The sequence below is a fragment of the Varanus komodoensis genome, unplaced genomic scaffold (assembly GCF_004798865.1).
Source record: "Varanus komodoensis strain SLA01 unplaced genomic scaffold, ASM479886v1 scaffold12, whole genome shotgun sequence".
Lineage (NCBI taxonomy): Eukaryota > Metazoa > Chordata > Lepidosauria > Squamata > Varanidae > Varanus > Varanus komodoensis.
The window spans coordinates 25,044,743-25,072,045 of NW_025335349.1; the positions used below are offsets into that span (position 1 = coordinate 25,044,743).

Below are 27,303 nucleotides of genomic sequence, written 5' to 3' on the forward strand. Positions count from 1 at the left end.
CAAATTATGCAGTATGGTTGCATTTCTGAAATAAATCCTGCTGCCATATTTGTGAGGCCATAGAACTGAACTCCATGGCTACCATCTTATCACCTTGCTTCTGGAGGCTGTTACCAAGTCTTGGTACTGCCCCCACTCATTCTCCTAATAGCCTCCAGCATTCTTGTTCTAGCTCTTTGGATCTTTGAAGTATTGACTTTTTTCTAAATAAGCATTGAGAAAGAGAGAGATCTTCCTTAGAATTCAGACTAATCTCTTTTGAGCCAGAGCCTGGACATGATGAAACTGTGAATCACAGCATATATGCACTTTGAAAGGTTATTCATGAGGAGATCTCATGTAGTTATCCTTTTAGTTGCTTTATTTAATACTCTGTGGCAACAGTTATCCTGATACTTGAATTCATGCCTATCAATTTTGGCACCATGACCTGGATCCCCTTGTATTTTCCTCCCCAAACCTGGTCTGGAGCTGATTGACCCTTCCAGAATGGTTAAAGAATATAACTGAAAGAGGGATTGATTTGTGGGATCCAGATTTCATTGAACTTAGATCCTGCTGAAATCAACAGGACCAGGGATGTAAGGATTTTGTGAATACCATTATGTCAGGCATATTATGCTCCATCATCTGCTTTTTGATAGGGTCAGATTTTTTCCCCTTCAGAAAAGTTCGGCCTACTGGGCTCACGGATCTTTGATCTATCTGATTTCAAAGTGTAGGACATGGAATAATCAATTCAAGTTGCGACAGCCCAGATTCAAGCTAGATACCAAGAAAAGTTTCCTCACTGTCATAGCAAGGTGACAGTGGAACTAGTTGCCTAGAGAGGTCGTGGGCTCTCTCACACTAGAGACATTAAAAAACAAACAAACAAACCCTGGAGAGACATCTTAGTGAGATGGTGTAAATTGGTGTCCTGCAACAGAAGGGGCCTTCTTGGCTCCTTCCAACTCATCTGTTGCAGATTTTTCTGATGTCTTTAGTAAAAACTCAGGTCCTAATTAATTCAAAACAAACGTGTTTTCCCTTTAGCCATGAGGTTGTTCAGTGCCCCATAACATAGTGTTATCACCTCCCTCCCTGTTCCTGATTGTTTCTGCTCAGATAGACTTAAAAGCTGTCTGTATTCTGTCCCTGGCAGAAGGCACTTAACCTCCTCCTAAAGCACTCGGCAGATGTCAACGCTCGCGACAAGTATTGGCAAACACCGCTGCATGTTGCTGCTGCCAACAGAGCCACCAAGTGTGCTGAGGCTATCATCCCCTTGCTTAGTAGCGTTAACGTGGCCGACCGCACTGGCCGCACAGCACTGCACCATGCCGTACACAGTGGGCACATTGAGGTAAGAGGCGTACTTACTGCTTTCTCTCGTGGATCTCTATGCAGTCCAGCTCTACCAGACAAGGATAAGCAGTGGAAGAAGATGCTCTAGTGTGAACAGCATCTCAGCTGGATGGAACTACACTATACATAAATCTGTGTGATTAAATGCTGACAGCAACTTCTATTATGCAAAGTGTCTTTGGGAGGAGTAATTTGGGGCAGGGGAGAGAGATTGCTTAACCCTTTCCTGTCTATCCACTTCTTTGCTGCATTTCACTCCTCTGCCCCCACCCACACCCCCTAATCTATTATTCTTTTTCATTCCCCACTTGAAGCATATTTGTGGGAGAAATTTGTTTAGAAGATTTGCAAAAACACAGTAACTGTTGTTGCAGCAGAAAATATAGCAGGTCAGGGATGAGTTAAGCACACCTCTTGTTGGTTCAGGTTGACACTTTCCAAAGATGTTTTTCCTATTTGATGCTAACACTAGGGCTTTAATACATAAGTCTGCATGTAATGTGGTGTGAGGCTTTGATCTTAGGCTCCTGGAACCCCAGGGAGGATATGTTTGCTCTGCTGCAGATTATTATCTGGGTGAAGAAAGAAACTCTTTGGCCAGATGGTTTAAAAGGTTAGGTAGCTGCATAGCTGTGATGCTCTTGTAGAGCCTGAAATATGGCCTGTAACACAGAATCTACTAGTTGCCAGAAGGACCTAATAGGTCATTCTTTCAGTTTTTAATGAAGGAGCAGATGTTGAGACCTTGTGACTTAAAAAAGAAAAAAATGTCAAGATCTGTGGTTTCTCTCAGAGTTTAGAAATGGAAGGATGTTTGAGTGAGACTAACAGTCATTGGCAAATAGTGCTACTTGACTTGGCACAGGTCCCAACAACCTGCCTTTCAAGATCATACAGAGGAATGAGCCAGATGTTCCAGCCTTCTCCAGTCCATAACAAAATTGAAGGTGCTGTCCCCAGGATCCCAAGTACCATGCAAATGGTGTAAATTAAGTATATTGTATGCAAAATGTCAGAATGTGCCTATTTTAATCCAGCTATAGATGTTTATTTAATTTTACTTTTATTTAATTTCTTCGGAATCTCAGAACCCTAACCTTTTTGATGAGAAAATGTATCCTAACTTCCACAGGCTTAATTTGCCATCTGTTGCATGCCTTACTGAAAAGTGGAACTTGATATACTGTGAAGGACATTTTTCTCTTTTGCATTTAAGGATGGCTTTTGGGGAGTTACCAGAAACTTCCCCATGTTGCTTCTCTTCTCCTTTGTTTCTTAGTGTTCCTGTCAAACCTAAGACTTGTGTGGACATACATAACATGAGTTGCTGCATCCCAAGGAGAAAGGTGTTGATTCTGCAACACTTTAGAGGCCATGGAGCACCAAGTAAATTGGCTTGTGATTTGGCTTCATTATAACATTTGTTTTTCACTTTGTGTCCCTTTCTTCTGCGTGTCTTTCTAGATGATAAACCTGCTCTTAAATAAAGGGGCCAATCTGAGCACATGCGACAAGAAGGAGAGACAGCCAATACATTGGGCAGCCTTCCTTGGTATGTTTTTCCATACTTTTTCAGATATTCTGATTTCTCTTTCTCTCTTTCTCTCTCTCTCTCTCTCTCTCATTATGTTAATATATGCAGACATCTGAGGGGGAGTTGCATATAAAATTATAGAATATCTTCCTGTTGGTGTGACAAAGGTATGCAAATGAGTGGGTCATTTCTTCTTCCTGACCTAGAAGGCAGGGTCATGTATATCATGCTCTTTTAAAGAATCCTTTCTCCGTTAGCTCTGTGTCCATTTTCCTTTCCTGCCTTTGATGAAGGCAGTACTGGGAGCCTGACCATCTTTGCAATTTCAAAGACCTCAGTTACTCTTTTTCTGGCCCCCTTTTCAGGCCAATGATGATGTCTTTCACACACGTAGATCTATATAACAAAAGAACTTAAGCGTACTGATTCAGTGTTTGCATTATTCATCCCCATATCCCTAACCTTTAGAGCAGAAAGCACCAAGAAAAGCATTACTGGATGGTTTATGCAGTAGCACTGCAACATATGACTCAGTATATCTCAAGGCCCAACTGCATTGCCACTCATTCCGTACGACCTGTAGTTAACTTGGCAGCCTTCTCCACCTAAACCCTCTTTGTGGAGGTCTGCCGACTGATGATGGGGCTGTTGGAACACCTTCTCCTGTCACTATAGACCACTCATACTCATGTCTGCAGAGCTGGCTTCGGGGAGATGGGTTCTACAGACTGTGGTCTCTCCTACTTTAAGTCAGCCACTGAGAGGAGAGCAAGGCTTGGTTTGTGCACATCCTGCTCATTTGGATGGCACCTCACACCAACTAAAGAATGCTGTGCTGCCTACTTAGCAGGGAAGTCCGTTTTTGAGTTGATGTGCCAGAGGCATCCAGCTCTGCCCCACAAAATGGCTGACTCCCCCCCCCCCCATTAAGTTAGTTTGCTTTGTTCACTCTAGGTTGTTGTCTTGTCCTCCAGAAGGGTGACTGTGGTTTTCCTTGCTCTGCTGCTTTGCCCTCTTAAGGCTCTTCTGTCTTGAGCTTGACTGTATTTGGAAAATGGAGACAGAGTTAAAGGAACCAGACTTCCTTCACTAACCACGTGATCCCTATGTTCCTGGGCAGTGAAAAGAGATACCCCCTTTATTTGAATGCTTCTATCACCAATCCAAAATGAACTTTCACAGCAGTCTATTCTGGACCTAGACCCTGCCAAGAGATCGGGGCACCTGAGTGCTGATGTCAGGTGGGGCTAAGATGATGGGCGGTAGTGGCCTGTTGCACCTGTTCTATGCCTAGTTCCATTTCCTGCCTCCTCTCTCTGGTTGTGTCCAAAATACAAAATGTCCCACAAAATCAGTGAGGGAAGAGTCAGAGGGTGCCACCAGGAAGGAAATGGATGGTATGTGCAATATCTGATCTGGTAGATTTGAAGGTTTGTGTTCTTTGCATTCTGACTTGCCCCCATGATTGTTGCAAGGATTACTGGTGTATCTGTGAATCATATCAAGTACTAAAAATGCTACGGAGAATGTGTTGGGAGTTGCCCCACTCATGACTTTGTGGTGGCTGCACAGCATGACTGGCCTAGTAAGTAAGACCAGGCCAGAGGTAGCTAGTGGCTGTTGGCCCACAAATGAGGCTCAAGAAGGAAGCAGCTGCTGCATCCAACTGCTGTTGATGAGGTGAGTTCTCCCTGTGTTAGTCTGAAAGATAAATGAAATAACTGTGTGCCAATTTGTATCTGCCACTTAGGGATTGCCTGCAAAGGTGCTTGCATCAGCGAGGGCTTAGGTTGTTTCGGCGTGTTAGGGTTGTTGCTGGTGGCAGCAGCGACAGTCATCTTACTGTTATTGTAGTGATAGTACTTCTATTATGGAATCTGCTACTTAAGCACTCCACCTTCCAATTCTAAACAACTCCACCCCACATCCCATAGAACAATTCATTTAGTGGAATGATTATTCCAGTTAAAGCACTCCTGTTTTCACTGCTCATGGTTCCCGTCTGCATTCACTTATGAATTATGTAACCCCCACCTACCCAGAGGGAAGCTAATCACACAAGCAGTCATTAAGATACATCAACAGCTGCTATCATTCTATCTACAGCCATTAATATCTCATTAGTTTCTTTTGCACTGCAGCTGAGAAGAGAGAATTGGGTGAGGGATAAGCTGTAATTTTTCTTAGAGGAAGTATGCTAGCTATTTAAATAACTTCCATTTTCTGTCTTTTCATGATTTTGAATGGTCAGGATAGGATAAACCATAAATCCCATGCAGTATGTTTGCTTTTGAAGTTAGCCTTCAAAGAAAGTAAAGAGTTTCCCCCTAATGGTACACAGTTCACTTTTAGGGCCATCACTGATAGGCTGTGCACATCCCTTGTGTGCAAAAGCACCCCAGACTCAATCTTTGACATCTTCAGTTAAGGCACAGTCCTATGTATTTTTGATAGAAGGAGATCCTACAACTCTTAGCATACCCCAGCCAGAATGGCAGACTGAGGAAAGCTGGGCGTGGTAGAGATTTTTTTCTGTCTAGACATGCACAGGATTGTACCCTTAAAATATCTGAGGGAACAGAGCTAGTAAAATCGCCAGCCTAAGACTTCAGAGAGCCATTGTTAAAGTATACATTACTGTTGTAAGCTGAGGTTCCTCCTTTGAAGAAACACCAGCCACAGTTCATTTCCTTGCAAATGTACTTTATCGTTTCCAATGCTAATCACCCAGAACAGATCTCTGAGCATGTATAGAGTGTTCTGCTGAACCCAATCTAGCAGTTGCCACCAGCAACTCTCCTTATGAACATGTCTGCATCCGGACCCTTCAGGAAGGTCTCTCTGTAGGCAAGTGCACCTCCTCTCCGTGCTGCTGATCTGCTTGGGCCTCTCGCCTCTGCTGACAGCTTGCCGTGGGGTGGGGTGGGGTGGGGTGGGGTGGGGCGGGGGGGGCTGGGCTGGGGCTGGGAATTCCCCATCCCCAGGGGCCCCTCCCCCGGCTGCACGTCTGGGCCATTCCCATGTACGGTCTGGTGCAGCGAGGTGCCTGTCCATGAGCAAGCCGCCGCCTCCTGTTGCGTCCCAGGACCTTGAGCCAACCCATGCCCCCCCGTCTCACGGAGACGTTCCTCCTCCTCCACATCCGAATCAGCACCTGTGACGGGGCTAGTGTCCTGTAGGAGTGGTCGCCCAAGCCCACCATCCCTCTTGGTCCCAGCAATTACTGAGGTACTGTCAAACCAACTGTCAAGGTTGGGATTAGGTTGCTTCATATTTCCAGACATTTTAAAGTAAGGATCATGTTTAGTGGTGTTGCTTGAAACTGGATGAACCTTGAGAAATCCTCCTAGGAATGGGAGTTATATCATGGAAGATTATATTTCAAACAAGAAAGCTAGTTCCACAAAGGGGATTTTACTAATCCAATAAATGATTTTATTCCATGTCCAAAGCTTGCACATGACACTCCCCTTCTTTGCACACTGTGTTTGTGACTTCTTATTACATATACATGCCACAAAATATATGTGTGTGTTCATTGCATGTGGCAAACATTATAGAGTATTTAAGCAATTCTCTCATGAAATTTAGTTCAGTACTGGAAGTTTTCTTATGTATGAAGAGGCCATTCTGTGAAAATGTATTTTTATTTTATTCTATATCAGCAGGTAGCTGGCTTGTTTGCAATCATATTTAACAAGGGATACTAAAGTATCAAAGCTTCAGTTTCCATCCCCATGGTCATTTTCTTATCTAAAATGTGCTGCATTTGACATTTCCACATATTGCTTCGAAGTGATTTGTGTTCATAAGAGTGCTTGATTTATCCTCACATCTGACCTTGGACCTGTGTTTTCATTTTGTGATATTCCAGGGCTACAGGTTTCTCAAATAGAGTAACATCTGAAGTAAATCTATAGATTCTCTTGGCTTCTCATTTCCTTTATGTTAACCACTCAGCTATTCACTCAAAGACTTATTTCATGCTTCCATGTTCTTTGTGGTCTCTGTGCATCACATGTATGGGCTCTATGCCTGCACGGAGCCTGTTGTTGGAAGGATTCTATAGCTAAGTGCATATTTGGGTGGGAGCCCCTCTCCTACCTGTTCGTGGTGTACATGGGAGGGGCTCCCACCCATTCCCTTAGTTTCTATTTGACTTCCTTCATGCCTAGATCAGGAAGCACTTCTCTCTTTACAAATTTGAGTATCTCCATTCTTTACTACCTATATCTCTACCATTTTCTCTTCTTTCTGCTTTATACCATCTAGATTCCTTAGTGAAACTCCCCCTTCCCCTCTCTTTCCCCCATCTTCTCCTCCTCCATGTCAAAACCCTATTCCTTCCTCTGTCTTTCATTTTCCCATCTCCTGCAATGGCCTCATAGGTACCCTTTAGAAAATGTGTCCTGCTTCAGGAGTAAGCCTCCCCCCACCCACACCAGTGGATGGGCACTCCTGCTGCCTCTTCTGCTTGGGTGAGAGACATGTGGTGGATGCCTGCCCACACTGTCAGGCCTTCACAAAGCAGGCCTGGAAAAATAGGGCAAATTGACTAAAGGCTGAATTCTGGAGCAGGCCCTGCAAGCTGCCAAATCCACCATGCAAACATGACTTGATTGGATATCCAACGTGACTATGGCAACACTATGCAGGCCCTCATTGACTATAGTAAAAGCCTTGATGAAGACCACCCCACAAATGCCCAGCCTATTACTGGAAGACTGCATGGCCAGGAAGAGGGCCAAATGTGCCAAAAAGATGGCGTAAATGCTAAGGAAAAGTATGAGTGCCAAGCAAACCCTCACCAATCCTTGACCCTGAGATATTGCCTGGAGCTGCTGGAGCCCTCAATATCAGTGGAAGAACCTGACCTGGCAACTTCAATACCTGAGTGGGGGACACCCCTCCCAGGTCTCCAGCCTGTCCACCCTCCAAGGCATCAGCATCATGGCAATCCATGTGCACCTCCCTGACAGCAACATCCCCCCCCCCCCAAATGCAAAGGCTCCGAGAGATCTCACTCCCTGTTGCTGGAATGGGATAGTCACTAGCCTCACCTTGGTACCATAGGGACTCTAGATCGTCCCAAGGAGACAACGGCACCTCTCAGTACTGAGAGGAAGGTCGCCAGGACTACCAGCCAGTACCCTACACCTCACAGTTTGGTGCAACACACCATAGCCCCCTTGTCCAACACTACGTCAGGGCATTGGAACCATTCGCAATGCAGCCATTAAGCCATCAACAAGAAAATCTTGCCTAACTAAATGGAGCGCCTTCTCTACTTTTGAAGACCTTCAAAGACCTTGACCCACAGGAGGCCACTGTCAACCACATTCTCTGCTTCCTACACATGAACTTGCAAATAGGGCTAAAACCTTTCTCTATCCAAGTATTTCCACACCCCAATCCAAGGATTCCCAGTCTTCCCACACCCTCTGTCCCACTATTTCCTGAGAGGCCTTTAAAAGCTAGTCGCACTTACCTATCCCTGTGCACCAGCATGAAGCCTTTCTGTGGTACTACAGGCACTCACCAAGAAACCATTTGAACCTCTAGCTACAGTTGACCTCCACCTCCCCTCATGGAAAGTTGCCTGCCTTGTGGCCATCACATAAGCTTGATGCACCAGTGACTATGTGTTCTCTACGTAACACCTACCACCTTAGCTTCTCCAGGGACAACTCAGTACTTCTGCTGGACCTGATCTTCCTTTTCAAGGTCATAATAGGCATTCCACCTCATCCAGGACATTATCCTCCCAGACTTCTTCACTGTCTCCTCCACTCCCATGGAATCCATCCTGCACTCCTGGATGTTTGAAGGCGCTCATGTTTTAATGCTGCAGAACAGAATTCTTCTGCCGGTCACCAAACTCTTTGTATGCTAGGGTGGAAGGAACAAGGGAGAACTGCTCTCTGCCCAGAGACTAGCAACCTGGGTCACAAACACAATCTCCTTGGCCTATGAGCTGGCCAGCCTCAAGTCATCGTCCCTCCAAGAGCTCACTAAACCCAAACAATGGCAACATTCAGAGCTTGGACATCATGTAGCACCCCTCAATTGGTCCAATTAGGGTTGAACATTCAAAATGTTGTGGAATTAATTCATCCATGCTTCTATGCTGTTATGTGCAAACAGCCCCATAAAGTGACTGGAGTGATTAAATTGGCTGATTATTTTGGCTAAATTGTACACTAGTGGTGGATGCATTTGTCAGTCTTGGTCTTGCTGAGAGTGTCATTTTTTTGAGGTTAAGCTTATTTCATCCTCTTTCCACAGAAGCCTGAGATTTTTTTAAAAAAATCAGTACAGAAATACATACTAAGTTGATGTATACATATTTGGTGTACATATTTCAGCATGTATTTTTCAGTGCATGGGCCTACTGACTAAAGCGTTTTCTGCAAATTTTAGAAATGTACACATTTTTTTGGTATGTTTGTTGCCAGACATTATTTTTGCTTTGTGAAAAACATCACAAGCTCAAAAAAGTGTGGATTTCTACTTGCAAATTGCATTGAGGTCCACATTTAGATCTGGTAGGTTCAAATTTTATAAATCCATTTTTAAGAAAACTTGGCAGAGTGAATTTTGCATGCATCCCTGTCATATTATACAGTAGATGTTCTGCAGTCTTATTTTATGGGGCCACATGTTTATTCACTCTGTATGTGAGGGCTCTACCAGCTCCTGGATTCGGAGGTAAAAGGGCAATGTATAATGAAACCTAAATAAACCTATACTCGTTCTCTTGTAACAACCCATTTCCCATAGAAACATATTTGGTGTGTCAGACTGTATTTACAATTCTATTTTTACAATTCATGCAAGAGTTGTCATAAGGTAAGAAAAATTAACAAAAATAATTAAGTAGAGAGGACAATAACAGGTGTGTGTACTTCTTGCAACTGTTTTGGGGTGAGTTGACCCACTTTTCCATTGGGAAGTCTGTAGTTCCTTGTTGCTTGGGATGGTCTGCATATAATGTAGAATTGTGGTTTAGTATTGTCTGCATAAGCTGTAAGCTGATAAACTCTCCTGTTCTTTCCTCCTCTGCAAGGAGGAAAACTGAAGCACACTCTTTCATTTTTAAATTAACCTAAGTTCTTCTGCTATGTTTGTTCTTGGGAGAACTCTTGCAGGTTTGAAAAGGGGAAGCAAAAGCCTCTTCTCTCCTCTGTTTGGCCACAACATGGGAGAAGGAAGGGCAAAGCGTGCAAGCCCAATTTCATACACCTAACTCCTAAATCATAGGTTCAGGTTATTTCCCAAATGGCCCAGGCCTGCTTGATTGTTTCCCTGTGCCTAAGAAAATGGAAGTTGCTATAGCAAAAGTTAACTAGGTATTCAGGCCAGTTCACAATGCCAGGCTGCACTTAGCAAGTTAGTAGGAATTCATGCTCAGTACAGAGTCCAGGGAACAGAGTCAATTTTATGGATTGCTACTACTCTCCTAACCACAGTTAAGTGATACAGTAAAGTTACATCCGCCTCAGCCTCCATCAAGATGAAGAAGCAGAATCTTGCCAAAATTACTATATAATCTCTGTGTGGTGTCAGTTCAGTGAAATGGTTTGAGCAACATTTGGGATCAATTCCAAGTCTGGCCCTTGCTGTAGAAGCAGAGCTCTATGGGAAATGTTAGTCTTTAAAAAAAATGTTTTATTTTTCTGTGTGTTCCTTGTTCCCTTCCAGGGCATTTGGAAGTCTTGAAGCTGCTTGTGGCCCGAGGAGCTGATGTTACGTGCAAAGACAAGAAGGGTTATACACTGCTGCACACAGCTGCTGCCAGCGGCCAGATTGAAATTGTGAAACACTTGCTGAGGCTTGGAGTTGAGGCAAGTTCTGTGGTGGCCCCAATTCGGTGAACACTACAGTGTGGCTCAGCTTGTTTATTCTGACTGCATTTCTTTTGGGCATACACTTCCTTGCCTGTAGCTTCGATGTGCACAGACTTAACTTCAGACTTTCTGAAGAAATGCAGCATTTGGAAACTGTTTTGTCACATGTGTCTTCAGCTTAGAAATACATGGATGTAGCTGCTCAATTCATTATGCCAGCTGCATACCTTGGGAGGCTGCTCACATTTGAGAGGCACGTGTTTAAAAATATATTTCAGAAGTAATTGCACAAGGATACTGATTGTGGCTGGGCAGGTGGATGTGGATACAATTTTACCACCTGGCAAGTGGTATTGTATCCCCTAAGGCTTGCCAATGGGAAATAGGTATCTTTATGCTGAGAGAGGTGTTTTAAGTAGAGTTGAAGAGCAAAAGGTACAGACAGGCCCCTCTCAATATTTAGGAATCCAGCTTCCTAGGGAACAAATTTATTTACCTATGAATGGTCTCAGTTCTCTCTCTTTTTTTTTTACAATGCATTTTGGGCATCTAACTCCCTCAGTCCCTGGAATTTTAGAGCTCAATATCTGCTAATGAATTTGTTGGATTTTATAATAGAGAAAGAAAATAGTATTGCCCTACATATATGGGCAGATATGGTTGGTATGTTCCTGCATGGGGTACAATTTAGGCCAGTGCCAGAAACTAGTAAAATACAATGTGCTAGCTACAGGTGGAAAGTGTGTGGCATCCTTTTGAAGGAGTATCAGCACAGACTAAGGGGCTTTTACAGTACAATTCTGTATGTACTCAGAAGCGGGTTCCCACTGATTTCATATGTACATGCATGAGTACAGACTTGTAGTCTTAATTATCTTAATACTGGACAAGCTTAATCCAAGGTTGCTAGAATGGTTTCTCTGAGATGGTACTGATCACACTGGGAATACCAAAATGTCCGTTTCCTGGTAGAAAAATAAGGTTTTAAAAAGAGAACACTCCAAAATTAAAAAAGACATTAAATTCAGTCTTGAGTTTAAAAGCAAAACAAAAAAGCAGGAGTAGCATAGTTGTTAGAATCAATCTGTCTTCAGTTGATGGAGAAGACTTTGTGGGGGCAGGCATGAAACATGGACTTACTTTATTTGAGGCTTTTAAATCTTACAAGATTCTTTCCCCGCTAGTGCATTAAGCGGGGAACAGTGTGTATGCACGCATACACATTCCACCTAACTTAAATTGAACTTCATGGTTTTGTGCCAGTTTCATGCTGTACCTGCTGTTTTTTTTAACTCATCACAGCCTGTTTTTAATCTTCAGGGATGTTTTTATGCAGAGAACTGCTTCTGTTAATATAATTGGGAGAAAGGCAATTCCTTCCCCCATGCTGCACACATCCTCAAAACCTGCTCTAGTGTTCAGAGTTACTCCAGAATAGATTTTTGGCTAGCTGCAGAGGGGAAGAAAAGAGGGGAAAGTCCTGTTGTATGAGCAAATGTATGCTCACCCAACATTGGATCCTATTCTTGTAGTCTACCTTTTTTAGTCTACCTTGGTGAGGGTTTGCTACCTGAAAGATAAGGAATAAATAACATCACATTAATAAAAATTCAATAGACTGAGCATTTACTGGGGGAACATTGACACGCACAACAGGTTGTATCATCGGGTGACAGTATTTGAAGGATAATCTGTGGAGTCAGCACAGTCCTGGAGTTGCTGCTTCCCTCTGTGGCCAAGCCTTCTACACAGTACCAGATATAGCACATTCAAACACTGTCTCCCGCTGCTTGTTCTTACAGATTGATGAACCAAATTCCTTTGGCAACACTGCACTTCACATTGCCTGTTACATGGGTCAGGATGCCGTGGCCAATGAACTGGTCAACTATGGCGCCAATGTCAATCAGCCCAATGAGAAGGGCTTCACCCCCCTGCACTTTGCTGCCGTCTCCACCAACGGAGCCCTGTGCCTGGAACTTCTTGTTAATAATGGAGCTGACGTGAACTTTCAGGTATGAGCAGCTGAACTGCATTCAGTCAGCAGTGAAGCAGGTGAAAATGAAAGCTACTGTATACATTTAAAAGCTACATACTTTTATGATACACTTAAAGGCGAGTTCATATCCTAGGTAGCAGGAAATGCCTATTGACTAATTTGCTTTGATGTTTGCAGAGTAAAGAAGGGAAGAGTCCTTTGCACATGGCAGCCATTCATGGACGGTTTACACGCTCTCAGATTCTCATACAAAATGGTAAGCTGTCCACTGTCCTCTAAAGCCGTTGCTCAGTGTTTACATTTTACAGTGTTCCTTCCTGGCAGAATTCTTCCACTTTTCCTTGAAGGTTTTTTTTTTAATCCATGGAACAATCTAGTAAGTATAAACACTTTAGACATAGCAGTGTACTTTAATTCACACGTATCTGTTAAATCCTGTATATTTATTTTAAGCAAGTGAACTCTCTTCTTACGTTGAGTTCTATGGTAAAAAGAAAATCCCACTTACTGTGTAAAGGGGTTTTGTTTTATTCAGTACAAAGCAGATTTAACTCCTTAAAGCCCACAGTCATGTTTTGGAGTACTGTTGCATGAACCACAAAAGAATCACTTGGTGATTCTTTTGGTCCAGTGTTAATTCACCTCCCTGTGGTTCTGAAAGCAAAGCACCAAGGTGGGACTTCATCAAAAGCACCAAAGAAATTAAAAGCAGAACAGAAGAACATGGGAATCATTCATAGTTCTGTCTAGTGCATTCTTATCACTTAGCAAAGTTGCCTGTTGCTTCTGGTCAGTTTAAAGACTCGAGTAAAGAATGATCGTGTTTGCTTTGCAGGCAGTGAGATTGACTGCGCTGACAAATATGGCAATACCCCCCTCCACGTTGCTGCTAGATACGGCCATGAGCTGCTAATTAGTACTTTGATGACGAATGGTGCTGATACTGCAAGGTGAGGACGTTTCTGTTACAGTGGCATCTCTCAGGATGCATAATTAAGTCTCAGTTACCACACTCCACTCTTTTTGTACACACAACTGGGATGGGTGAGTGATGTTTTCATCCTTTTCAGTGAAGTAGCAACCAACCTACATTAGTGCAAATGCACAATTTAAGGTGCTAAACCTTTCCTGCTGAGGAAAGAAAAGAAGTAAATGGGATAATTGTGCCACCCATGTAGGAAATTGGCCATGTTTTTCCTGCCCTGGTTTTCTGTGCCGTATGTTTGAGAGGTTCTTGATGCATGCTTTTCTCTTTTGTTATGTTAGGCGTGGGATCCATGACATGTTCCCCTTGCACTTAGCTGTTCTCTTTGGATTCTCAGACTGTTGTCGTAAGCTACTTTCCTCAGGTATGTGGCTAGCACACCTTTTCTTGTTCTTTTGCAGTTGGGTTTATAAGGAACCAACCTTTTCTGTGCATGTGCCTGAATTCAAAGCAAGTAATACAGATAGGTGAATTTGGTTGCATTTTTTAACAGTTGGCAGTAACTTGCCATAGAAAGCCTAAGAAAAGATAGTTGGGATCCCTTCCCCTCAATATTTTCCTCTATTTCAGAGCAATAGGCAAACCAGAAAACATGTTGAAAAAGAAAAAAAAGAATACATATACAATATACTTAGAAGTTTTTCATCTTGAAGCTGGAGATGTACTTTCTTGCCAATTTTCAGGAATGTTCTTTGTGCGGAAAGATTTCTGCCCCATCTGTCTGTTTTCCTCACAGGTGATTTCTTGTATTAAAAAACACATATTCTAGCTTAGAAAAAGTTAATGCAAGCTTTCGCAATTTATTGATTTGCCCAGTTTACAGTCTTAGTTTTACCTTAAATATTTGGGGTTTTCTAGAACTGATGTACTGATTGGTAAGAACAATATGGTAGGAGATATGAATAAATGAGGAGCATGAAGTGTTCATACTGTTTGGCAGGTAATATGGCACAGAAGGCCCATTGACTTGAACACTTGAACTTTCAGCTGTTGACCTGGTTCACATGGTCACTACACCCCAGAGGCACCCAGTTACCAATTCAGGCCTCCTGCTCTGGCTTCCTATATTGTCTGAACCTGTCTGAACCTCTTGCTGGGGTAGTTAAAGAAACCACACAGAATCTATCACCTGTTGAAGGATTGTGGGGTGGTTTGTTAACCACCCCAACAAGCCACCCTCACTGGATTCAGACAACAGAAGAAGTTGCACTTGGCAAGGGTAATTTTGTAAATCAGGCCAATTAATGATCAGCATGTGTAGCATGGTTAACAAGTAATCATGGCTTATTAACCATCATGACATCACATACTGACTGAATATCTGCAGAAATGTCTCCGTAACAATGAGGGCTGGCAACACATATTTTGTATATGTGTGAAAAGACTTCTTGAGATTCTCAGGAATATTTGAATTCCATCTCAAATATCAGCCACTCCATAGAATCATGGTGAACTAATAGTCTTGTCCATTTCCACATTTATGTATGTATTTATTTAAAGCATTTATAAACACTTGGATTAGCAAATACTTTCAGAACGGTTTACAAAATGTGATTAAAATATACCAAATACAACAGTTAAAACAGTTTAAAACAGACTTGCCTGCCATAAGATATATCTATGGCGATAAAATTCAGCTGGCATATACCGCAACACAGTAAAATACATAACAACTATTCCACATGTACCAAACAATTTAAAAGCCAATATAAAACCTGATGATCAGCAATTAAAATGGCAGGAAAATAAAAGAGTTTTAACCTGGCACCAGAACATGTATAACCTTGGTGCCAGGTATATTTCCCTGGGGAGCTGATTTCACAGGCAGGGAACCACAACTGAGAAGGCCCTCCCCTTGCAGCCACCCTCTTCAGGGGCTGCTCACAGGAGGAGCTCCATAGATGATCCGAGGATCTGGTTAGGGGTATATGGGAGAAGACACTTCTTTAGATATCCAGACCCTAAGCCATTTGGGACATTATACATTAGTCTAAGCACCTTAAAGCAAGCCCAGACTTAAGTTGGTAGCCAGTGCAGATGATCTAGCACCAGGGTAATATGTTCATGTCTACTTGTCCCTGTCAGGCAAACTGCCCTATTCTGTAGCAACTGAAGTTTCCAGACCATTTTACATGGCAGCCCCGCATAGAGCACATTGCAGTAATCTAAACTTGAAGTTACCAGCACATTGATTACCATTGCTAGGTTTGGCCTGTCCAGATGGGGACATAGGTGATAAATCAGCTGAAGTTGATGGAAAGTGCTCCTGGCCACAGATGCTACCTGAGACCCCAGGGACAATTCTGGGTCCAGAAGCACCCCCAGGGTCTTCACTCTGTCCTTAAGGGGAAGTGTCCTTAAGGGGAAGTTCACGACGGGGCAGGTAGAGGATGACCTGAGGGTGAAGAACTTATGTTTGACTCCCCTGTCATGGTCAGATCACCTCCTGGTGAGGTTTGTGCTCGAGAGCGGCCTCTCCCTCTATAAGAGTGCGGACCCGATTGTATGGGCCCGCCCCCGGAGCCGGATTGATCCGGATGGATTCCTGAAGGCCCTGGGGGAGTTTCCGGCTGACAAGACTGGTGCTCCTGTCGAGGCTCTGGTCGAACTGTGGAACGGAGAGATGACCAGGGCTGTGGACACGATCGCTCCTAAGCGTCCTCTCCCACCGGGCAGAGTCCGCTCTTCCCCTTGGTATACACCTGAATTGCGGGCGATGAAGCGAGTTGGGAGACGGCTAGAGCGTAGGTGGAGGAAATCACGGGATGAATCTGACCGAACACACTTGAGAGCCCACTATCGGGCCTATGCTGTGGCGGTGAAGGCGGCGAAAAAGAAGTTTTTTTCCGCTTCCATTGCCTCCTCACAATGCCGTCCAGCGGAGCTTTTTCGAGTGGTGCAAGGCCTGGTTCGCCTGGGTCCTAAGGAAGATCCGATGCCACCCTCAAAGGCCCGCTGTGACGACTTTGCCAGGCATTTCAGGGAGAAAATCGCTCAGATTCGTCACGAGCTGGACTCCACTAATGAATCAGAGGTCTCTGAGGAGTCGCCAATGCCACCGTCTGGTCCAAAATTATTGGAGGAATTTCAATTATTGCGGCCCAATGATGTGGACAAGGTGCTTGGAAGAGTACGTCCCACCACTTGCCTATTGGATCCTTGCCCGTCTTGGTTAATAAATAACTCCAAGCACGGGATTGGGACCTGGATCTTGGAAGTGGTTAACGCTTCTCTGAGGGAGGGTCGAGTGCCTGCCCCTTTAAAGGAGGCGGTAATACGACCGGTCCTGAAGAAAGCGTCACTGGATCCAGAGATGGCCACTAACTATAGACCCGTGGCCAACATCCCGTTTCTGGGCAAGGTGTTGGAGCGAGTGGTGGCGGGACAACTCCAAGCACTCTTGGATGAAACTGATTATCTGGATCCTTTTCAGTCCGGCTTCAGACCCGGGTACAGTACTGAATCTGCCTTGGTCGCCCTGTACGACGACCTGTGCAGGGAGAAGGACAGGGGGAGTACATCCCTGTTGGTTCTTCTGGACCTCTCGGCGGCTTTCGATACCATCGACCATGGTATCCTTCTGGATAGACTTGCGGGCTTGGGGGTTGGAGGCACTGCTTTGCAGTGGTTCCGCTCCTATCTCGACGGTCGATTCCAGAAGGTAGTGCTGGGGGACCATGTCTCTACGTCATGGCAGCTATGCCATGGGGTACCACAGGGCTCCATTCTATCCCCTCTGCTATTTAACATCTATATGAAACCGCTGGGAGAGGTCATCAGGAGGTGTGGGCTGCGGAATCATCAATACGCTGATGATACCCAGCTTTACCTCTCGTTCTCCACTAATCCAGGTGAGGCAGTGGCTGTGCTGAACGGGTGCTTGGCCGAGGTAAGGGAATGGATGAGGGCCAATAAACTGAAACTCAACCCAGACAAGACGGAGGTCCTGTTGGTTGGCGGATCGGGTTTCGGAGAGGGTGGATTTGACCTGGTCCTGAATGGTGCAACACTCCCTCTTAGGGATAAGGTCCGCAGCTTAGGAGTACTCCTCGACCCAGAGCTTTCTTTGGAAGCTCAGGTGACAGCGGTGGCGAGGAACGCCTTCCTTCAGCTTCAGCTGATTAATCAGCTGCGCCCCTACCTGGAGTACGACTGCCTGGCGACGGTGACACACGCGCTGGTGACTTCCCGCCTAGACTTCTGTAACGCGCTTTATGTGGGGCTTCCCCTGAAGACAGTCCGAACACTTCAATTGGTGCAAAATAGAGCTGCCAGGTTGCTGACGGGGACGGGGCGTTATGCTCACATGACTCCAGTCCTCCGTCAGCTTCACTGGCTTCCCATTGAAGCCCGGGCCCAATTCAAGGTGTTGATTATGACCTACAAAGCCCTAAACGGCTTGGGTCCTGGCTACCTGAACGAGCGCTTACGTCCGTATATGCCCGACCGCCCTTTGAGATCTGCGGGAGAGTCCCTTCTCCGGGAACCCTCCATGAAAGAAATTAGGAGAGTAAGTACCCGGAGGAGGGCTTTCTCTGCGGTGGCGCCCAACCTATGGAATTCACTCCCCAAAGAGGTCCGCCTGGCACCGTTGTTACTGGTTTTTCGGCGCCAGGTAAAGACCTTTTTATTTAAACATCATTTCAATTGTTAAAACATATGATCTGGCCTGGGCAACTTCTTCTTCCTTCTCTTTCTCATCCTATATTTTTATTTTATACTGATAATTTTAATTTTGTATTTGTAAATCAATGTATTTTTTGTATTTTTATGTTTAATGGTAATTTATTATGTACTATTGTATTTCAATGTATTTTATCATGTTGTAAGCCGCCCCGAGGTTTCGGCAAGGGGCGGCATAGAAATGTTATAATAATAATAAAAAAAAAAAAAGTGTAGTGCCATCCAGGACAGGGCAGATAGTGTCCCCCTGGATCAGGGTTTTCTCTACCAATCGCACCTCCATCTTGTCTAGATTACGCTTCAGTTTATTCATCCTCATCCAGTCCATCCTGCTGCACAAATTAGGATCTCAACTGCCACACCTGGATCAGATGTAATTGAGAGCTTGAGCTGAGTGCCATCAGCGTACTGTGACACTTCAGCTCAAACCTCCAGATGACCTCTCCCAATGGTTGTATGTGAATTGCTGTCTTGCAATTAACAGGTCAGTTGTACAGCATCGTCTCCTCACTTAGCAATGAGCACGTGCTGTCTGCAGGCTTTGATATCAATACGCCAGATAACCTCGGGAGAACATGCCTCCATGCTGCTGCTTCCGGAGGGTGAGTGCTTAGTACTAAGCCGCTTTGTTATTTGACTGAGCTGAATATGTTTGTCCCTGTTGCCTGTGTCTTTATTGGCTCCCTTTAGTTGGACAAGAAAGAAAGGTAAGAGTCTTGCCACTTCTGTTGAACTGGGAGAGAACACATTTGTCCAAGTTCAGAGGATTTCCATTAGTCAAAGGGCAGGAATAGTAGTGTTATCAAAACAAAGTTCCTAGTCTCCAGCCTGCAGTGCAACTATTTGGGGATTTTGTGTTGGTATGAAATGTATTTCAGATGGGTAGGGGAGGTTTCCCTTTGATCCTGCTAACACAGGTAGGAATACTATGTCTGCACAGCCATCTTTTCTAGTTCCTCCAGCAATGGGTTCTCTCTCTCTCTTGGTTCATGAGATGCCCACAATGCTATATTGCTCTTGGCAAGAGTGCTGTCAGGCCATCTTCTTCGCACATAACCCAAGACGTGTCTCTGCAGAAGGGAGCACTTGCCACCTCCACCTCTTCCTTTTTTCTCACTGCTACATCAAGAACCCCTTCCTGTTACCCTTGTCACTCTTTTGTTAGCTCGTCCACTGCAGGGTTTTTGTAGCTCAGCTGGTGACAGCACCACAGTTGTTTCTCATAGCAGCAAAACTAAAATGGAGGGGTGGCATGCAATGCAAGGGAAACAGAGCCTGGGCAGCCACTCCAAAAAGCCCTGTCAACCATTCTGTCACTCAGCAAATGCCATGATGTGAGAGTGGCTGGTGGGGTAGTGGTGTCAGTGGATGCTCCAATCCTGGTGGGGTGGGGAGCGGCACAGGTTGCTCCTCCTCCCACTTCATTGCCTGATACTTGGACCTCAGTCTGCATCATCATTAAAGGTCAACCCTGACCCCAAAGTGTGGACAGGCAACAGTGACGACCATTGTTTTGAACTTGTATCAGTGAAACTGAAGCTGTTGAGCTTGCAAAGTGTACAAAAACTTGAGAATCCCCAGTTACATATCAGTTCAAGTATAATAGGAGAACATCTGTCATCCCATCCAATGCTGTCATTTTGAATAAGACTCTCCCAGTGCATTCAGGCAGAATCAGCACTCTGAAGTAGTCATTCTTTCGTCAATGTGCAGTTGGCACTGTTCAGGTGTAACCTCTATTTCCTTGATTTCTCTGTAGGAATGTTGAATGTCTTAACTTGCTGTTGAGCAGCGGAGCTGACTTGAGGAGGAGAGATAAGTTTGGAAGGTAAATTTAGAACAGTTCACCCTTGTTAGGAAGAGTTGTTGGTTTGAGTAATGCCTGATTTGGCCCAATTTCCTGCACTGGCTTGAGCTGCTCCTGATTTACTCTCTTGTCGTGTATTTGGTATACAAGTGTAAGCCACAGAGATCTAATCCTCCTTTTTCCCCCTCCAGGACTCCTTTGCACTACGCAGCCGCTAATGGCAGCTATCAGTGTACAGTGACACTTGTCACTGCCGGAGCCAGTATTAATGAAGCTGACTGTAAAGGCTGCACCCCCTTACATTATGCTGCTGCTTCAGACACTTACAGGAGGTAGGAAAAATGTGGGGGGGGGATTTCTATGACACAGCAACAGTCAAGTCCAAGTTTCTCATCAGAAAGTCTTGCAATAAATGCCTTTATTCTTTCTAGCAGCTAAATTTGAGGATGGGGGTTCAGTCAGATTAAAGCTTTATTTGGCTCCCATTACCTACCCAAATGTTTAGAATGCAACCTCCAGAATAATGACAACTTTAGATCTTAAAATTGCCAGTTTGAAACCCTGATGGCTTTGCTTTTGGATTTTGGGACAGACTGCAAGTTTTTTCTTTCTTTCAGTGAGGACTAGAAATGTTCCCTCAATTAGATCTGAAATGTAACCTTCTTGGGCTAAGGAATTTAATGTCTACAGACCCTTTCCCTTTATTCTAAGAGATGAGAGCTGATCAGCTACATAGTTTAAAGTACATTGTATGAGATTTATTTTCAGATTATGCTTGGCAACATCTGAATCATGAGGGCAATAGGCCTAATCCACTATGTACTACTTGGTTTTTATAACTTGTTCTGATTGCCAGATTCACACACACGTTCTCATGTAATCTATTCCTGCACAGGATCTCCAAGTTTAGGATTTCTTTGGAAAGTGGGTTTCTTTGTTACATGATCTTTCTTTTCTTGTGGCCTCACTTGGTGCCCTCCAAATGTTTTGGATTTCAGTTTTCACCAGCCCCAGCCACAGTGGCCAATAGTCAGGAATGCTGTAGTTGTAGTCCAAAATAACTGGAGTGCTGAGTTGGGGAAGGCTGCTCTGTTTCTGCAAAACTGATCTGATTTCTCCATTTGCAGAGCTGAGACTCATTCAGGAAACAGCCATGACACTGACGAAGAGCCACTGAAGGAGTCGCGACTGAAGGAGGCAATCTTGTGAGTAGCACATTTTGACTTCCCTTGGCATCCAGCTTTAGAAGTTCAACTGTCACCTTTCCCCACTTTCCATTTATCAGCTGGAATGCCAGATCAAATTTAATATAGCATGACTCATTTTTTGAGTCTTGAACACTTTGGACCCTTTTGTGGTGCTGTCTGTGGTAAGGGCATCCATTGTTAGGTAATTTCTTTATTGTGGCTTTCACTGAGCCTTTTGCCAAGTTTGTACCCTTTTTCTGCCTGAACATTGAAACACACCTCTAATTTTTAAAATAAAATATACTTTCATAACTGAGGAATTCTTTATGGATTTGTTATAGAGACTAACACTGTTTTTGACTTGATTTTTATAAAGCATTCAACTAGACGTATCTCTGATATGGAAAGGGATGTTAGATTACTATTTTTAAATCCTCTATGTGTCATTCTTGCACTGAAATGCACTAGTAGTATAGGGAAGAACATAGGAGTCTTTCTTCCTCCCCGTGTCTCTGCCTTGGGTTGAAAGCGTTTTATTAAATGCTTTATTTGAGCTTATCTTGGAATCCAGCAGGCTGTGTGTTTTGGTCTTGGGTGTGGGAATCTCCCTTCTTCACAGAGAAATATGGCTTCTGAGATGCAGTTGTCATAACATATCATGACAGAGCCTAAATTAGGTCCCAAACATGCATGGGATTCCATTTTTGGCCTAATCTCACTATGTTTGTTTCAGTTGTTTAGAGTTCTTATTGGATAACGGTGCTGATCCATCTCTCCGGGACAAGCAGGGATACACTGCTGTTCATTACGCAGCTGCCTATGGCAACAGACAGAACCTTGAGTTGGTACGGTCAAATTGGGCTCTGAGATTTGAGTCACTTATTTACTTGTTTGTTCATTTTATAGCATGCTTTTCTGCCAAAAAAAATTGCACTCAGGGTGGCTAACAATAAAATCCACATTTGAAAGCAGCTTCCAGGTAAAGTAATTTCGGTTGCACAGAGCCTCATTTAGTACAGAGCCATAGAATGCTGCAGACAGAAAACTGCGTATACGTACATCTAGAACCACTGTGTGTGGCAAGAGCCTGCAGCACCTTCGTTTTTCCAGTACTCCTATTTATGAAACATCTTAAGATCTGTCAGTGTCACTCTTGAACGGTGGTTATAGATAGTCATCGGTTTCCATTGCATCTTTTTCTGAATAGATATACTTTGCATCCTGATACATTTTGCAAAATCCACATATAAAAGTAATGCAATCATTCCCTGTTCTTTTCTTTCTCTAATAGCTAGTCTTTCAATTCTGGGAGCATTTGAAAAGGAGCTCCCAGGGCAGCACACAGCTGTATTAAAATAATACAATTAAGAGCAGATATGATTTGAACAACTACAAAATAAAATCACAATCAAATACAATGTGAGCAAAAACATTAGAAAACTGGAAGCAACAAATTAACATACATCCATATAGCTATATTGAGAGTAAGCTGGTATGTACAGTGACCATCACCGCTATAAGTGCTCACAGTGTTAAAACTTCCTGTGTATCATATTTTGAGGTATGTGATTAGCCTGGACATAGAATCATTTATGAAGGAGATACCTTTAGAAAGATGTCAAAGTAATATGTTTCGAGTGTGCAACTGATACTTTGGGAATAGACCTTGTGCCCTTTTATTATAGCTCCTGGAAATGTCTTTTAACTGCCTGGACGATGTGGAAAGCACCATTCCTGTCAGCCCTTTGCACTTAGCTGTAAGTATATCTCTCATAAACTTGGATTTGCAGCATTGTGCGCTGTACCTATATGGTAAAGAGATTTGTTTGTACAATTACAGTGATTATCTTTTGAGTGCCCATGTTATGGTTGGTACAGTGAGAAGAGGCTAAAATCTAGGCAGACACTGGCATATCGAATCCTCTTTAGTTCATCTAGATTGAAACCCTAAGAATGCTTAATATGATGAATCCCCATCAGATTTGGGGGATTTACTTTTAAGAAAGTATGTTTAGGATACATTGACAGCCTTGTGCCAAGAAGAGGCAAGACTGACTAAATGTTGCCATTGGTTCCAGGCCTATAATGGTCACTGTGAAGCCCTGAAGACACTTGCCGAAACCCTGGTGAACCTGGATGTACGGGACCACAAAGGGCGGACGGCTCTGTATCTTGCCACGGAGAGGGGCTCCACAGAGTGTGTGGAGGTGCTCACCAGTCATGGTGCTTCTGCTCTTGTGAAGGAAAAGAAGAAGAAGTGGACACCCCTACATGCTGCAGGTGAAAGCATGGTGTTTGCTGTGTTGGGGCACCGGTTTTGTTCCTCCTAGATACTCTTAGAGACATGACTTGAGCACTTACTTGGTCTTTGTTGAAATCACAGTTTGAGAAACTATTAGAAGAAACTGCTTGAAAATGTTTAATAAAGATAGAATCAAGAAGCACTTTAGGGGGACAAGCCCTGCTGAAAAAGAATCAACCCGGCTTGTGCAAGGGGACGTTCTGTCTCACCAACTTACTGGAGTTCTTTGAGAGTGTCAATATGGAGGTAATCAAGCACAATCCAGTAGATACTGTTTACTTGGACTTCCAAAAGACTTTTGACAAAGTCTTTCACCAGGGGCTCCTGAGCAAACTAAGCAGTCATGGGAAAAAAGGCAGGAGTGGCCTCTTCTGGATCACTAATTGGTTAAAGAACAGAAGATAGTGAGAATAAATGGAAATTTCTCCCACTGGAGAGATATAAGCAGTGCAGTCTTACATGGTTCTGTATTAGTACCAATGCAACCTTTTCATAAATGATCTGGAATTAGGAGGAAGCAGTGAAGTGAAGTGCTGATGACATCAAACTATTGAGCCTGGTTAAAGCCAAAAAGGATTGCGAGACGCTCCAAAGCAATATCTCTGAGAGAATGGGCATCAAAATGCAAATGCGGTTTGTTATAAGCAAGTGTACAGTACTGCATGTTGGGGCAAAAAATCCTAACTTCAAGAATATCCTGATGGAAACTGAGCTGGCAGTGACTGAGCAAGAAAGGGATCTTCGGGTAGTAGTAGATAGCTCAGTGAAAATGTCAGCCCAGTGCACGCTGCTGTGAAAAAGGCAAGTTCCATGCTAGCATAATTTGGAATGGAATAGAAAATAGTACTGCCGAGATCTTATTCCCCTTATAAAAATCTTTGGTATGACCACACTTAGGATATTGTCTTCATTCTGGTCACATTACCCAAAGAAGGGCATTATTGAGTTGGAAAAAGTGCAGAGAAGGGCAACAAAAATAATCCAGGGGCTGGAGTAACTCCCCTGTGAGGAGTGGCTATGACAAGTGGGACTGTTTAGCTTAAAAAAAGGATGAGTGAGGGGAAGTATGATAGAGATGTTTAAAATAATGTGTGGTGTGGAGAGAGTGCAGGAGGAGACATTTTTCTCCCTCTCTTGCAACAAACCCAAGGTCATCACATGAAACTGATGGGTGGGAGGTGGGAGGGTGGGAGGACAGACAAGAGGAAGTACTTCTTCACACGATATAGTAAAGGAACTGTAAAACTGTGGAACTCACTGCTGCAGTAATTGGTGATAGACAGATTCCTGGAGGAGGGGGCTGTCAGTGGCTACTGCCCTTGCTGGCTGTGGGCTCCCTCCTTTACCAGAGGTGCAGTGCTTGCATACACCAGTTACTGAGGAGCTGTACCTGTCCTGCTTGAGGGTTCCTGTGCAAAGCTGGTTGGCCACCGTGTGTGCAGAGAGCTGAACCAGATAGACCTGTGTTCTGATCCAGCATGGCTTTTCTTACGTTCTTAAGAGAAATTATGTGATGGGTAATTTTTCTGTTGTCCTTCCTTTTACATGTTTCACAGCTGCCTATGGGAATACGGATTCCCTACATCTTCTCATTGACAGTGGGGAGAGAGTCGACATCACAGATGTCATGGACCTCCATGGACAGTATGTTTTCACTGATTTATGTTCCGCTAATTTCTGCTTGCCCAGGCTGGAAGTCCTTCTGTTCCTGAAGACAAGCAGGGCTAATAGTAGCTTTGTTATTCAGGGAAAGTAGAAAGTAATCATGGGCAAGGCTGGGTATATGATTCTGTCAGAGTGCAAACAACTTGCAGAAAGTAGTATTGGGTACAGAATCCAGTTTCGCAAAAGTATCATCTTTCATTATAAAGGAGAACAAGTTTCTAACCCTTATGCCTGTGATGATACATTTTAAAGAATATGAGTCACGTTTGCTGAAATAATTTCTGAACAAGATTTGAGAGGCCATATCTTCATAGCTCCCCATTTAACCCAACAAAACCAGAGTAAAGAATGCTAACTATTAGAGAGACAGAGAAAGCCTAAGATTCACATTTGTTTGAATAAACCATAGAGCTTTTGAAATCCAAATTACTTTGCAGAACTTCCATTTTTTTCAGACACACAATACACTTACCTCAGCTACTTTTTACATTTCTGTACCAGCTTTCTGCCAAGGCACCCAAGCCATTTTATATTGTTTGAATGCAGAAACAAAACTTTTTAAATTCATAACCTCAAAATACAGTCCTGTCAGGCCACGGATAGTCCCTTCAGGTGCTGATGGCAGGAGTCACCCTAGCCTAGGAGTACTTCTGCTTGTCTGTATTGGATGCACAATTCATAGGCCACATGTAGCACTTGCATGCATGTTTTCTGGCCCCCAGAAAACTCCTTCTCAGGGCCACTTCCCCCTCACTCCCAGTAAGCACTGCTGCTTCTACATCACTAATGACCACACAGAAGCAGCAATGTCAGCTGGTATCCCCAAGGCTGAGGAGTAGCTGAAGCCGACACCTCCCTTCCACATGATGCAGCAACAGCGAGCATTGCTGTTTTCGCTGCTCGTGGCGGTACAAACGCTATGATGCCCATTGAATGTAAGTCTCCCCTTCCTTCAGCCATCTTGCACCTACATGGGCACAGCCCTCAGGGCTACCATTAGGGTCAAAAGGTTTGTGTACCCTGAACTAGACAATATAAATCCTTAGACAGGAGCACCTTGTCCTTTGATATGAAAGAAACCACAGATAAGTGAAAGACCTTGCCCTTTGCTAGGCACTAATAAGGGCTGGGAGCTTCCTTATTCTGTGATGGTGATTGCTTCTGTGTTGGCCTTTGGTTTTTCTCCCTCTCCATTAGCTGAAGATAGCAACTAGAGATCCTTACTCCCACCTAAACTTGATTTACAACAAAAGATCTACATAGCTACTACAGATAAGACCTTCTAATTGGCTTTCCAGCTACTGCTGATTTGATCATTAAAACTCTCATTTTCTCCTGAAACCCTGCTTAGAATTGGAGTCAGCCCTGGTTTTAACCTACCCATTTTAATCATGCAGTTCTTCTCTTTCCTCTTTCCACTTTTCCCTTCCATAAAGCTGGGAATGGAAGTCCTCTAGCACTAAAGCAGGGATGAGCCAATTCAGCCCTACCTCTGCTAGTTGTGCTATTCCTGAGCCACTCCTTCTTTTCTCCTAGAACCCCGTTGATGTTGGCAATCATGAATGGCCATGTAGATTGTGTCCATCTCTTATTAGAGAAGGGATCCACAGTGGATGCAGCTGACAGAAGAGGCAGGACTGCACTGCACCGAGGGGTGAGTGGAAGAAGTGTTCCTGTAGTCATGGGTGTAGCCATCTAGCTGATAGATACCCTAAATGTCTTGACTGTGAGAGATCTGCTATTTGACCCTTTAGTCATGGATGTGTAAACCTAAGTTAATAATTCCAAACCTTCAGCTGATGTGTAGATAGATGCATTGGGTCAGTCGTTGTCTGTTCCAGATCATTGGCTTGGCAGACTGGGTATGCAATTCCAAGGAGTGTGCTTGCAATATCCTCTTTGAATGTTTGTGAGGAGCTGCATGTGCCTGATTGTTAGGAGCAGTTA

The 27,303-nt window shown here is 43.9% G+C and overlaps 1 protein-coding gene across 2 annotated transcripts in view; it reads left to right on the forward strand.

Annotated features, from left to right (window-relative positions):
- ANKRD52 (ankyrin repeat domain 52) overlaps positions 1 to 27,303 on the forward strand; it is a 76,384-nt gene that overhangs the window by 20,225 nt on the left and 28,856 nt on the right. For both annotated transcript variants that reach the window (XM_044421910.1, XM_044421911.1), the window contains exons 5-20: positions 1,145 to 1,345; positions 2,812 to 2,899; positions 10,583 to 10,725; positions 12,531 to 12,743; positions 12,905 to 12,983; positions 13,563 to 13,677; positions 13,994 to 14,076; positions 18,880 to 18,997; positions 20,155 to 20,223; positions 20,394 to 20,534; positions 21,330 to 21,407; positions 22,123 to 22,234; positions 23,075 to 23,146; positions 23,468 to 23,669; positions 25,248 to 25,335; positions 26,893 to 27,010. In XM_044421910.1, coding sequence (XP_044277845.1) covers positions 1,145 to 1,345; positions 2,812 to 2,899; positions 10,583 to 10,725; positions 12,531 to 12,743; positions 12,905 to 12,983; positions 13,563 to 13,677; positions 13,994 to 14,076; positions 18,880 to 18,997; positions 20,155 to 20,223; positions 20,394 to 20,534; positions 21,330 to 21,407; positions 22,123 to 22,234; positions 23,075 to 23,146; positions 23,468 to 23,669; positions 25,248 to 25,335; positions 26,893 to 27,010 — 1,920 coding nt within the window. The remainder of the gene's footprint in view (positions 1 to 1,144; positions 1,346 to 2,811; positions 2,900 to 10,582; positions 10,726 to 12,530; positions 12,744 to 12,904; positions 12,984 to 13,562; positions 13,678 to 13,993; positions 14,077 to 18,879; positions 18,998 to 20,154; positions 20,224 to 20,393; positions 20,535 to 21,329; positions 21,408 to 22,122; positions 22,235 to 23,074; positions 23,147 to 23,467; positions 23,670 to 25,247; positions 25,336 to 26,892; positions 27,011 to 27,303) is intronic.